The 14,292-nt window shown below is 40.0% G+C and overlaps 2 protein-coding genes across 3 annotated transcripts in view; one reads left to right on the forward strand and one right to left on the reverse strand.

The window, feature by feature from the left end:
• ZMAT2 (zinc finger matrin-type 2) overlaps positions 1–10,239 on the reverse strand; it is a 60,065-nt gene extending 49,826 nt beyond the window's left edge. The window contains exon 1 of the mRNA XM_032219293.1: positions 10,172–10,239. Coding sequence (XP_032075184.1) covers positions 10,172–10,189 — 18 coding nt within the window. The 5' untranslated portion in view covers positions 10,190–10,239. The remainder of the gene's footprint in view (positions 1–10,171) is intronic.
• Positions 10,240–10,257: 18 nt separating this feature from the next.
• Positions 10,258–14,292, forward strand: part of LOC116509972 (histidine--tRNA ligase, cytoplasmic-like) — a 34,286-nt gene continuing 30,251 nt past the window's right edge. For both annotated transcript variants that reach the window (XM_032219289.1, XM_032219290.1), the window contains exons 1-3: positions 10,258–10,452; positions 11,576–11,699; positions 13,821–13,904. In XM_032219289.1, the coding sequence (XP_032075180.1) occupies positions 11,598–11,699; positions 13,821–13,904 (186 nt within the window). In that variant the 5' untranslated portion in view covers positions 10,258–10,452; positions 11,576–11,597. The remainder of the gene's footprint in view (positions 10,453–11,575; positions 11,700–13,820; positions 13,905–14,292) is intronic.

Genomic DNA, 14,292 nt, shown 5'->3' on the forward strand with positions numbered 1-14,292 from the left:
CAGCAAGATGATTTCTGTATGTGGCTTTTTAGATGTTGATTGGGGTGTTGATATGGGGCTTGCTTTTAAGTCATTAGCTGGTGTTTGATTGTACTGCCCACCCAGGGGTGGGTTTCAACCAGTTCGCGGCGGTCCCCGCGAACCGGTTGGTCGGCGAACCCGGAAGTAAGTAACTTCCGGGAACGGTGAAGGGCCCACTCGCCCACCCGCGTTCCTTACCCGGTTTTGATGAGTTCTGCGCTTCCACGCATGCGCAGGATGCATACAGCACTTGCGCAATCCTCCAGGAGCAGCTGAAGCATCGCACAGACGCTAGTACGCATGCGTGCGCTGCGCGCGTGCACGAGGGTGCCGCCGGCCCCGTTCCAACCGAACCGGTTGGAACGGGGCAAGAAACCCACCCCTGTGCCCACCCATCACCTTTTAAATACTTGATATGCTGGTGGTAAATCAGTACACCTGTTGACTGACAAAGGGCCTGTTTACCAGGCCTTCAATCTCTTTCTTGGCTGTTTTTGTGCCTGCTTATCCAACAATCTGCAAAACTGAATGTGTGTCCTTGTTCATTGCAGTGTGAGGCTACCAATGAGTTCAGGTCTTCTCGTCTGATTGCTCGTTTGTGTTCTTGCAATCTGGTGATTACATAGTTACAGGGGCAATCCATGCAGGGAACAAAAACAGCCAGGGAAGTGACTGAAGCCTTGAAAACAGGACCCTCGTCAGGGCTCCAGCATGAGTCCAAAAGCTCTAGTCCTGGTGACTGACCCAGATTGGATCCTGCAACATTATCCGGGGACATGTATGTTTTTCTTCATTCATGAGTACTATCTATTGTTCTACTAAAGTTAAATTGTTTATTTTATTATGGAGCTGCATGATACACTAAAAATACAGACAGTCCTTGACTTACAACCACTCATTTAGTGACTGCTTGAGTTATAATAGCATTAAAAGAGAGACTTATGTCTGTTTTTCACTCTTACAATCATGGCAGCATCCTCAGGATCACATGATCAAAATTTGGATGCTTGGCAACTGGCATATATTTATGAAGGTTGCAGTGTCCCGGAGTCTTGTGATCACCTTTTGCATCCTTCTGATTAGCAAAGTCAAGGAAGAAGCCAAATTAATTTTACAACCATATTATTAACTTAACAATTGAAATGATTCACTTAACAACTGTTGCAAGCAAGGTTATAAAATGGGACAAAATTCAATTCTTGTTTAGCAATGGAAATGTTGGGCTCAATTGTGATCATAAGTCAAGGATTGCCTGTAAGACATGTTGGTTGCCAAATGGAGAATTCTTTATATTAGGTTCTTGTTCCTAACATCCAGACAGTTCTAAGATGAGAGTAGATATCAAACAGCCTCCAAAAACCATCACTTTTTCAGAAACTGGGTGCATATTTTAACATGATAAACCAGTTCAGTGAGGGGAGGGGAGAATGCATGCTATTCATAAATTTTATGTCTCAAAGCATCAACATTTTCATATTTTCTTTTCCACAATTAATTATTGAGTGCACAGAAATGAAAGTTTTCAATTGAAAAGGGTGTACCAAAATCAAAGTTTCCTCCTACTTTTATACAGCCGAAAACCTAAAACAGAACCAGTGCAAATTCTACCAAAAAGAGCCTCAAACAGCTTAAAACCCTGTTTCATTTATTTCTGGGGCCTGCTAAGCAGTTTCAAACCTGTCATAACTAAATCACGGCTTATTTTTTTCCAGGAAGAATAATAAAGATGATTTACAAGGCAAAAATTAATAAGGTGGCAAGGAGGGTATTTCCAGATTGAACTACACTGAAGCAATACTATAATAAATCAAAGTTTCCCATGCCTGTGAGAAAGCAATTTACTAGCTGCTTCACTTTTCTCCTAAATAATAAAAAGAAGCTGTAGTCTTTTGAAGGTCCTTTAGCTGTATTCCTAAACTAAGCAGGTAGAAAGGAATTAAATTCAACTACTCACTTGTCAAGCTTGTAATTTCAAAAAACTTTTCCAATGTAATCGAAAGACCAGTTTGTTGGAAATCACAACAGCATTTCATTATAGGCTTAGCAGCCACAGCCATACAGCAATAATACAGAAATGGTTTACCAATTCCTGATTCTAGATGAGATTTTGGAGGTTGTTCCCTAGCTAGGTTGCCTCCCTCACACATGCATGTCCTCCATGAAGGTGATCAATAAATCAAAAAATACTAAAACAAAAAACTGTCATCAGATATTTTACAGATTAAAAATATTTTAAGAAAGTCATGTAGATATTCATGAAGGTTGAAGTTAAAAGTGTTGGACGAAACCAGTCCAACAAGAATACTCGTCAATTATTAGACACAGAAACTACTTGGACATTGAAATAATCACTTTCTTTCAACCTCTCTATCTCATAGGATTGTTATGGAGAAAACAGCATTATGTACATTGGCTTGAGTTATACAAAATAAAGGCAGAATATATAACTAATGAATGGCTATCAATAAAATCATGGAAAATGCAGTGGTAAGATAAAAATACATAAATAAAACCATGGAAGAAGAGTGAAAGAGGGAAGTGAGATTAAAGGAAGATAGACAGACTACTGCAACTCTTTACAAATGTTACTTTAAACATTTGTAAAGCAAGAATACATTCAGAAACAAATTCCACTGAAAATTGAAGGACAGTACCATGTACTGAAGAAATATTGACTGAAACATTTAAAATAGCAAAAAAAAAGAGGCACTTAGTTCTTTAGCTCTAGGTCAACAAATATGGAACAACACTGTGTAAATGATTGGAAAATATCAGTGTGTTATATTTATGCTAAAGAAGTAAATACTTTACATAGCAGAGGCACATCGAAAAAAATGTTTATACCAATTTCAGGCTCAGCCAATTCTGTTCATATTTATTTATTCACATTATAGAGTTGGAAAGGGAATTTTATCTCCTTAAATGTGTGTGTTGTGTGTGTGTTGTGTTGTGAATTCAATCCTGACCAGCTCAAGGTTGACTCAAACATCCATCCTTCTAAGGTCAGTAAAATGGGGACCCAGATTCTTGGGGACAATATGCTGACAATAAACGGCTTAGAGAGGGATGTAGACCACTAAGAAGCAGTATATAAGTCTAAGTGCTATTGCTATTGCAGCTTTTTATTGCTGTAGGCTACCTGGCGTCACTGTCAGTTGGGTGGCCGTATGGACTTATTTAATAAACATCTTCTGCTTGGTGATTTGTAAGAGGAGAATTATGTTAATCTATGGTGGAAAATATCAGGAGTATGGTAGAACCTCTTCCAAATAACTAATTTTATTTAAAATCTAAGTATTTGTAAGTTCCAGCTCACTTTATCAGATGCAGAGTGGTCAGTCCGAGGAAGGACTGGTGCAGAAAATCAAGTTACACTACTTCTGACAGATAACTATTTATCCTCTTCCTGAGCTTATTACACAAATTTCAAACTAAGTCTTAGGAGTAAAACTGAGGAAACTGGATATAAATTTGCCTTTACAAAAAAGAGGGGTAATAGAAGAGCAAGTACTTCTTCAAGTACATGAAGAAGTACCACAACTTACTGTCTATTACAGGTAGACCTTGCTTAACAGCTGCTCTATTTAGCGACCATTTAGTGACCATTCTGAAGTTACAACTCCACTTTATGGCAAACGGTCCTTGCAAAGCATCCCTGTGGTCATCTGAACAAGATTCAAACACTTTGCAAACAACAGGCATTTACAACTGTTGCAGTATTCCACTGTCATGTAATCAATTTGTGTATTTTACAGTTGATTTCTGACAAGCAGAATCAATGAAGAAGCTGGCAGTAAAATTGCAAGTTGTGATGTCTTGCTTAAGAACAGCTTAAGGAGAAACTTCCAGTTGTACTTCCCAAGCCATCGGAAGCCTGGTCCGCGAACTCCGCAACCACCTCCAACCTCTCCTTATCGGAGGGTCCAATTTTGGACCATAACCACTCTGGAGGAGTAGCGAAGCAAAGGGGGACCATCTCCCCTCCCTGACTAGGAAAGCCCCCTCAGCCGACAACAGAGACCAGCGGCAACAAACATGGCTGCCATCAAGCCGAAGGCAGCCTGAAAACCTAGGACTGTGAGGAGTAGAGAAATGAGTGGCTTGTGAACTGGTAAGAGAATATTTTTTGTTGAAAGGTGACCCCGAGAAATTCAAGGGGAAGCATATTGGAACTATTGGCTAGCGGTGGAATAAGCACTTTAAAAAAAATCAGAAGATTTAAGAAGACTTTTTTTTTTTAAGAAAACGAAGAAAAGCTGAACTCTCAAAGTGAAGGCATGGTATTGAAAAGGTATTTTAAAAAATAAGGGAATTCTATCTGGAGCTTATTTTTTATAATTATAAATGTTGCCCTTCTACTGGATTTATAATTTAAAATAATTAAAATTGGATTATCAGCATTACGCAAAGAGGCAGTGCCAAGTTGAATTTTGAGCACCATCTGCTGCTAAAAAGAGAGCTGTACAACTTTGGGATCTTTTACATTTAAGTAAAGTATTTACTTAAAGTATTTAAAGTATTTACTTTAAAATTACTGTAAATAATAAACAAGACCTTTAGCCAAGTGATCCTGAATATTGAGAAAATTAAAGTAGTTGGAAGAGGCGTGGACAAATCCCTAGTTTCTTTTCTTAAATTGGATTGACTGAAAAATGGAAGCAAGTGGAGACAATGAAATGGAGCTGATGTACAGGACATTAAAGATTTTATAAAAGAACAACACAATGAGATGAAGGAAAAAATTGGTTGTATAGATCAAAAATTGAAAAATATAATACAAAGAATAACAAGTAAAGAATAGGACAATGAGGAAAGAATGGAATCACTAGAAAGAGCAGAGGAGACAGTAGACTCGGGAAATCAACAAGAAGAAGACAACAAGAAGATACTGGTAAAATTGATGGTGAACAAGGGACAGAACAGAAGGGAAATATTCTAAAAGATGTGAAAAGGAAATGGGAGAATCAGGAAGACCACTGAGAAAAGAAAAAGGGGTTAGAATAGGTAGCCATAGAACTACAGTGGGGGGAAAGGGCGAAGGGCATAATTATAATACAGATTCAAAAGTAGGTGAAATAAAATAATTAAAAGAAGTGTATGGGAGACAACCCTTCCCCCCCCCCCAAAAAAGAAGATTAAAAATTTGGATGAAAGATGCGGGAAAAGGGAAAAAGGAATGTAAAGCAAAATACTTTATGAAAGTATTTTAACAATGTGTATGGATATTAGAATTATATGTTGGATAACTACTTTGTATTTGGTGTAAGAGATAAAAATCATTTTTGAATATATATTAGTAAGGAAGTAATGTAATGTATATTATTATTAGAATTATATAGGTGGAAAAATACTTTGTAAATTAGATAAAAGGAATTTGTATAAGGGCATTATTAAATATGTATAAAAAAATGGTCAACAGTGAAAAGCTAGGATTAAGTAATTTGAGATTAGACAAAGAAAGAACATATTTCAATGAAAACAAGAGTGTTAATAGCAGAATCATAAGGATTGAAGGGTTGGGAAAATTTTAATAGGTTAAAATGTGATTGAATATAATTAAATGCTTGAAAGATCATGAATGATGTTAGAAGTGCATATTGAAATATTGAAAAAAGGGAAAAAAAGAAGGATCACATCTTTGAATATTAGAATGATAGGGGAAGGAGAGAAAAAGGGACTAAAATAGAGGTAGAAATAAGAGGGGGGAAACAGTAAAAACAGATGTTAAGATGATACAACATATGGCAGAACTATGAGAAGGTTTAAAATTGAAGGATGATAGTAGAAGTTATGTGTTGGTAAAACTAAAAAGGAAAAGGAAATGTAATTATTAGGAAAAATACAGTTATGTTTATTTGTACTGAACTGTATGACACCAAGGAATCAAACCATTCACGCAATGAGATGTATCAAAAAAAACTTTTTAAAAAAAGAACAGCTGTAGCAGCAGAAGTGACACTTAAAGCAGTGGTAGGTTGCCAATTTTTTTACTACTGTTTTGGGCGCGCTACCACAAGTGCCGCTTGGCAGGTGGGCGAAGCCTCCCACCACCGCTATTACCAGTTCGCCTGATCCAGACCCAACTGGGAGCAACCCGCCTCGGGTTGTAGCCCTTCAGTCACATGTCTTGCTTAATGTTAGAGTTGCTTAGCAAGGGAGTTCTGATCCCAATGGTGCTTAAACGAGAACTATCTGTATCCCATAATGAAGGGTGGAGAACAATGGCTTTAAGTTGCAAGGGTTCCACCACAAATCCGCGAAGCCCTTATCCGTGGAGACATAAGCGTGAAGACTAATTCGCGCCGTTCGAAGCACTAAGGAAAAACGCGACCCTACCGCGATGACATAATTGTGGAGGGCAAATCTGCGCATTCCCAAGCACTCAGCATCCTAAACCTAACCCTAAACCTAACCCTAAACCTAACCCTAAAACAAACCCCTAAACCTAATCCTAACCCTTACCTTAATTTAAATCCGCTTTCTGTCGCCGCGCTGTTGTCGCGGCGGTGATGACGTCGCGGCTTTAGCGACGCGATTTTATCACCGCTATTTTGACGAGCGCGGTTTTGTCGTGCCACGAGTTGCAAGAAGAGAGATTCTAGTCATTATAAACCCAAAGGTGCTTTTTCAACTATGACCTGGATGACTGAGAATCTCCGTAGACATTTAGTCATTATTAAAACCTTCCAAATAAAAACTGTTTGATTATAGTACCAAATAGGAATGAATTCTTCTTCGGTGGATATATTCAATCAGAAACATCTCTTGGAATGCTTTAAATTTTAAGCCCTATGAACTGTACTTCATAGCCAGAGGACATATTTTATATTCACTACTTCTCTGTCGCCATGCACTCAAGCGGCACACTCACTCTTCCATCTCACATCTGCATTTACATTTATTGTGCACCCAGATTCAGGAACTATATAATTTGCATCTCATCCAATTCTCTATATCGGCCAGGAGGAAAAATAAATCTATGGTCAGTATGATTGGCCTGTTTTTCAAATTTTCACCACTGTGTGGTTAAAAGTCATGATTTTCAGCTCCACGGAAGTCATATACTTTTCCAACTCCATAGCAGAAACAGAGGCAGCAGATAAAGTTAATATAGAATATATCACTTGTTATCTGTTGATCACAAGGCACTGAAATCTTGCTGGACTGAATAGTGGCAGCTTTTCTTCAGTCTTTCCAAGATTTTCATCATTCCAAATAAGTGAAGGTTTTGAGAGTACACTAGAACCTCAGGTCACAATTGCTTCTGACCATGACCAAATCAGGTGCCTACCAAAAAATACGCTAAATGCTTCACTCTGGTCGCGAACACATCCTCGGGTGACAATGAAACACACCGTGGCAATTCCCCCTTCTGCCCCATTTGGAGGGGGGGAGGGTACATGCATGCACAGTCTTGCTTGCTTCCAGTCACAACCAAATCGGGTTGTCACCGAAGTCCTGGAACAGATTACAGTCATGGCCGGAGGTTCCACTATATTAAGTATTTTGTTTTAGTGAACTACAGAATCAGATAAAAATTGAAGATCTTTTAAATTAAAGTTTGCTTTAAATCATTTTTTTTAATGAGTGAATCTTAACATTTTCTTAAAGTATTGTTTAGCAAAATAAGTAACATATAAATTTGATAAAAATATTTTATGTTATTATTATAAAGGATTTCAAGCGATAGCTATCCAGCTTATGGTTGAACACATAAAGTATTACTTTAGCTATATTCCATAACCATGCTTACTAACCGCAAGAGATAAAAGGAACTGTGATATATATTTATTTGATGAACATATGTAGCTGCCCATCTCACATTCAGGACTCTGAGCACCATGCAAACTTAAAAAACAAAACTGTAAAACCAAATAACAAAAATAATTAAAAACCATTACAAATAATCTATGGGATAGCACACTATTTCCTTAGCAATACAGACAACTTTGCAGGCTTAATATGAGTGTTTTAAATTTATTTATTAAATTTATATGCCATCCATGTCACTATACATAGTTACAGTATCCCTAGGCCAGATAACAAAGTTATGTTTTCAGGCTCTTCCAGAAAACCAGCAAAGTTCAGGCCAATCTAACCTCAAGACGGAATGATGCTCCAAAAGATGGGTACTGCATCAGAAAAAGCTCTCCTGGATCTCATCAGATGACATTCCTTTGTGGATAGGACCTGCAACATGTCCTTCCTGCAGGATCTGATGGGATGGGTGTTATCTCTTTTGGAAGAGGCAGTCCCTCAAATAATCCAGTACCATGCTATGTAGAACCTTATTGGTCATATTATCAGTACCTTGAATTGAACCCAGTAGGAAACTGGTAATCAATGTAGCTCATGGAGGTGTAATGTGTTCTGATTTAAGTGTGCACATATACAGTATGACAAAGGCAAGGGAATGCTATTAACTTCCCACTGAAGATAACAGTGGTACCTATTAATATATTCACATTTCAATGCTTTCAAATTGCTAGGTGGGCAGGAGCTGGGGTAGGAACAGGAGCTCACCCCGTCATGCAGCGCTCAGGTCTCGAGTCTAGGCTGCCAGCTTTCCGGCTGACAAGCTCAGCATCTTTAAACCACTGAGCCATCACAATCCCTTACAGTACTATACCTAGGGTGGCTAAAATCCTTTGAAACAATTGCTTCCCAAAGTGTAGAAGCATGCACATAGCATATTTCTTTGCATCAATGAAGAGGTAGTTGTTCTAGGCTCATGTGGTTACTTCATACTGCTCTTGGTGTCTGCATATATGTGTACAAGCAGGGCCATTATGCATTGGTAAGCCTAAAAAACATACATGTGCCATCTAGAAATAGACTGCTTATTGAATACTAGGTGTAAGTTATGATTTTGTTCAACTAAAAACTGGTCTCCAGATTTCTTAGTATTTTTTTGTCTTCTCATTCTACAATATCCTTTTTGAGATAAAATGAGCAGAGAGCACACAATGATCCTATTCATGTTATTTTCCAACCTTTTTGGTACTGCATATAGACTGATAATGTAATTATTTCTGTGGCTTCATAATGTATGAACCCAATTCTTATTATCTGTAAACCATCATTTTTTTTACCTAATACAATATGCCAACTCTATGTACCTTTACAGGTACTCCTTGACTTATGATCACAATTGAGCCCAAAAGTTTTGCTGCTAGGTGAATTTTGCCCCATTTTACAGCCTTTCTTGCTACAGTTGCTAAGTGAATCGCTGTAGTTGTCAAGTTAGCAACATGTTTAAGTGAATGTGGTTTCCCCATAGACTTTGTCAAGTCACAAAAGGTGATCGATCACGTGACCCCAGGACACAGCAACTGTCATAAATAACAGTCAGTTGCCAAGCATCCAAAATTTGATCATGTGACCCTGGGGATGCTGCAATGGTCGTAAGTGTGAAAACAGTCATAAGTCACTTTTTTCAGTGCCATTGTGACTTTGAAAAGTCACTAAATGAACTGTTGTAAGTTGAGGACTACCTGTATTTATTCTATAAATTATGGTTTAAAAATTTAGCTTAGTGCACTGTTCAAGCGTATGTCTATAATAAGAAGTGAACTCACTATGTGGCTAATGTCATACTTGAAATCAACAGGAAAGTACCTGAAAATAAAATTGCCAATGACCTTACATAAACCTGTGTACGTATAAAGTGATATCCAATAAAAGGATATTCATAAGCAATAAAATCAAGTTGTTTGCACAAAACTCATTTAAAATTAAAAAATTCGCCATCGGTGGAGTTAGCATCCAAGAGTTAGTATGCAACCATGAAGTCTGCGAACCTTTTAGTCTCCTTTAACGAAGGAAGCGATCACCTTATCGTCTTATCCTGGGAGCTTCCCGATTTCCGTCCGTGAGGCCACTGTGTCACCCCAAATGCTGGTGTGACTATGGCCAAGCCCACGGAGGCTCCTCGGGGTCCCAGCTACACAATGCAGAGAAACACAGCCAAACCTATCAAGAGTTGGACTTTCTCTTACGGCCTTTAAAAACAGGAGGCGCTCCAGATCTCTGCTGATGAAATTATACGGAGGACCTTAGCAACTCTGCGTTATGATTCTCAGCATATGAGCTAGAACAGAAACCGTATTTTCCCTTCTTTGGGGGAATAAAACACAAACCTATCACCTACCCCGCTGCTCGACGCCATCTTGCCTCTGAAGAGTCCGGAAAGCCGGAAAACGACGCGACCGCCTCCCCCCGCCCCCAACCCCGCCGCCCAGCGCTCGGGAAAGGCCGGCTCCGAGGCGTCGGAAGGGCTTGATGGCTGTAAAGGGAAGTGGGGAGGAAGGTTAGGCGGGCCCCGGCCTTTTTTCAAAACGACCAGGAGCTTCTTCGCCCCCGGTAGCGCCTTTCTGCTGGTCGGATGCTCCGAAGTCGAAACCTGGAGGCTGAAGGAACGCGGGCTACGCGGGTTGTTTTTACTTTATGCTTTAAGCCCAGACTCTAGTAGTTGCAAACCTTCAGACGATTGTGCTTGTTCACGTATTCACGGCACGTGTCATTTCTTAGTCTCAGAAGAAACAGAGGAGTTAAACAGAAAAGCGTATCAGAAGACCGCAGCAGGGTGGGTGAAATGGTTAATTTACCGCAGTATTTCTCAACTTTGGTGACTTAAAGATAGGAGGACTTCATCTCCCAGAATTGCCCTGCCAATCTGCAGCCTAGGAATTCTGGGCGCTGAAATCTACCTATCTTAAAACTTTTCCAAGGTTGAGCAAAACTGGTTTATCCTTTTAAATCCGTGACCGAGAAAGTGAAAACGATTTACTTCCGGTGAGGAATATACCCTCATCATATGAAGTTGACCTAAACTTTTTTTCTTCGAGACGGACTTTCTTATTGGTTTAGGCAATTTCTTTGAACAATTCGTGAACTTTAGAGAATTGGTGATATGGTAAGGAAATTCTTGCTTGCTTAGAATTTTTTATCTGGACGGTCCTTTGTCGTTTTGTGAAACGGTGGTTTAACTTTTCAAAAAATGCATTTGGCCGTTAGCAGCCACTCTTGTGATGCAAAATTCGTGGGATATAGCACGCTCCTGGGCATGATTTTTCTTTGGAGAAGTAATTTCAATGGATCTTTTTTCTTCCTGTGTCTAAAGTATAATTTCCTGCTTCAAAATGGCAGGAAATCCCGCCCTTCATTTTTATCAATACAGGCTGGGTGGGCTGCAACAAAGAAGTTAGGGACTTTGAGTTACTCATCTCCTTAGTATTGGCAGTAGGAGTGATAGTTATACCAGACTTAAACTCTACTGTGTCATAAAGTTTATTGTGTGGTCCTTATGCTAATCATATCATGACCTAATCTTTCTAACAGATTCTTATACCTCTTAAGCTCTATAGTTGAAGAGTCAAGAAGTTATGCCTGTGATCAATGAATGCAAATGTCTCCCAGGCTTTATTTTGCTCTGTAATTATGTTGCATTTTTGCCGTAGTACTAAACATTAGACCAATATGATTTCTTCATTAAGGGATTTATCTATTATTTCTCTCTTTTTCTCATTTTCTTTGCATGTCTTCTGTGTAGATAATAATTATCTAAAATTTCCAACATGCCCTGGATCACTGTTTTAAGAACTGCTTCCTTTCGAACACAGCACTTGCCTGTACAGTCTAGCATCCTACGTTTGTTTTCCAGTCATCTTCCAAATCAGGTGTGTCTCATTTAGCATTCTCCTTAGTATAGTTTGTTTATGTACTTAGAATTCTAGAATTAATTTGATCCATGGCTCTGTTGATTAACCAAGAACTAAATCAATTGGAAATGCTGGAATTGAAAAATATTTATATATTTTTATCTATCCTTCATCCACTATTAAATGCAGCCCTTTCTTAATCTGTAGATGCTAAATAATGAATAATGCTTTATGTATTACTTTCAATTTAAAAGATGCCATATAGCTAGATTGGGAAAAATCTCTTTGCTAGATTACATGTGGAGTTCTTTAATCAAATAAGCCTGGGCTAGGTCGACAATCATCTCAGTATTACAAAATTACTTCAACATGTTTAGGAGGCTTGTTAACAATATTTAAGTTAAATATAATATCATATGCCAATTTTATTAATACATACCTTAGCACTGTAAAAAAAAATTAATGGAAGAGATATTCTCCTGAGTAGGCTCTGAGATAATAGCTGAGAGAAATTCATACAGTGAGTTTGCCTAGCTTATGGACAACAAGAACCTGTCTCCTATCTCAGTACCCATGCCAGTCCTAAACTTAACCAATGTACCACACAGAACCAGAATAATCATTGAAAGCACTGTTCCCTCTAAGGTGCGCGGCTGCGCGGCCGCACATGTGGCAAGAAAACCCCACGCAGCAGTTTCTAACTGCCGCGCAGGGACCTCAGAAAATCTAGGGTTAGCACAGGGACGGCGGCAGGAGCTTACGCGGCACAGCTGGTCTTCTAGGACCTCCTAGGCACCGGCTGCACTGCTCATTACCGTCAGTCGCCCCGTGTTCAGCAAAGCAAGCGTGGGGAAGTCCATTGCATGCAGCTAGAACTGGCTGCCCGCAAAGGACCTCCCCAGACTTGTTTTGATGAGCACGGAGCGACTGACGGTAGTTTGTGCTGGCCACGGCCACTCAAACTAGCGTCAGTCGCCCCCGTGTTCAGCAAAGCAAGCCTGGGGAGGTCCTTTGTGGGTGGCCAATCCTAGCCGCTTGCGCCCGGTGCTGCAGCTGAAGTAAACCCCCAAAGCCCCTTCCGCCACTGGAATATCTGCTGCCTCCTCCTCCTCCTCCAACAGCACTGCCGGATTTGCCGCCCAACGCTGCAGGTGAGGTGAAGCTGCCAAAGCTCCCACCAGCGGCCCCGCCCATGGCAGTGTTGCCTCCCCCTCCACGCGGAGCATCTGAGCTGGGCCCTGTGTTATCCCTGCCCCCTCCTCCGCAGTGCTTTTGATGAGCCATGAGGCCGCAGGAGCCAGTAGGAAGGTGGCAGAGGAGGCGGGAGCAGGAAAAAAAGGCCTCATGGCTTCTCAAAAGCATGGCAGAGGATGAGGCGGCGGCAGGGGTAAATGCGGTGCCCAGCTCAGGTGCTCCGAGTGGAGGGGGTGCCAGCGGGAGCTTTGGCGGCTTCACCTCAGCCGCAGTGCCAGGCAGCAAATATGGTGGTGCTGTTGGAGGAGGAGGAGGAGGCGGCAGCAGTTATTCTGGTGGAGGGGGGGCTCATCGGCATCTTCAGCAGCAGCCCTGCCCCCAGTGAAAAAACCGAAGATGGAGCAGATCCACACAGATGACATCACCGTAACATGACTAGAGGAGGAATTCTGGGAGTTGAAGTCCACAAGTCTTAAAGCTGTCAGGTTTGAACACCCCTGGGGTTTTTTTCCTAAAGGGTTAGGGGTGCAAGGATCTTGTAACAACAGCTTTAAGATTTGCATTCTTCAAATGCCAAACTTTCTGAGCCAATATTTTGGTTGCTAAGCAGGAGCGTTGTTAAGTGATACTGATATTATATAACACTTTTAATTAAACGGGTACCTTGAATAAACATAACTTTGAGTTTCAAATAATACTGATTTCGGTGTTGTCTTAGGTGACATCTGTGAAAAAAATTCAGGTGCTCAGGCATGAAAATGTGCCACTCAAACACTATACTTTTCTGCTCACACTGAAAAAAAATTAGAGGGAACATTGATTGAAAGTGCAGAAGTTCTTTCATTCTGTATTTTTGCAAGTTGAATTTTATGACAATAACAAGAACTAGAGGATCAATGCTATTTGTTTTCTTTATCATGTTTGTATTACCCTGCTCTTTCCCAGGTTACTGAAAATGCAGAAAAACAGCTATCACACCAGCAGAATGCTGGTACCTCAAAAGGAAACCTGATTCTCAAAGTTCCCAAGGTAATGCCGCATGGTGGTAATTTACTGTGTTATTTTCCTCTCCAGGGTTTCTTGGAGTTAGCACTGATCAGTGAACTTGCATCCGTTTTATTGAATGTGTATGTATGTATGTATGTATGTATGTATGTATGTATGTATGTATAGTTAGAAAGATAGATGTGTGTTTGTATGCGTATACACACACATATATATGCATACATACATGTATGATTGTATATACACGTAGATACACAGAGACATACATACATACATACATATAAATACATGCACACACACCTTCACCTTTTTCAGTTTTATCCTCTCTTCCAAACATGTTCATGTTCTAACCTAGACATATCAAACACAAGGCCTGTGGGCTGAATACGGCCCGCAATGGACCCAGATTTGG

The sequence above is a fragment of the Thamnophis elegans genome, chromosome 6, assembly GCF_009769535.1.
Source record: "Thamnophis elegans isolate rThaEle1 chromosome 6, rThaEle1.pri, whole genome shotgun sequence".
Lineage (NCBI taxonomy): Eukaryota > Metazoa > Chordata > Lepidosauria > Squamata > Colubridae > Thamnophis > Thamnophis elegans.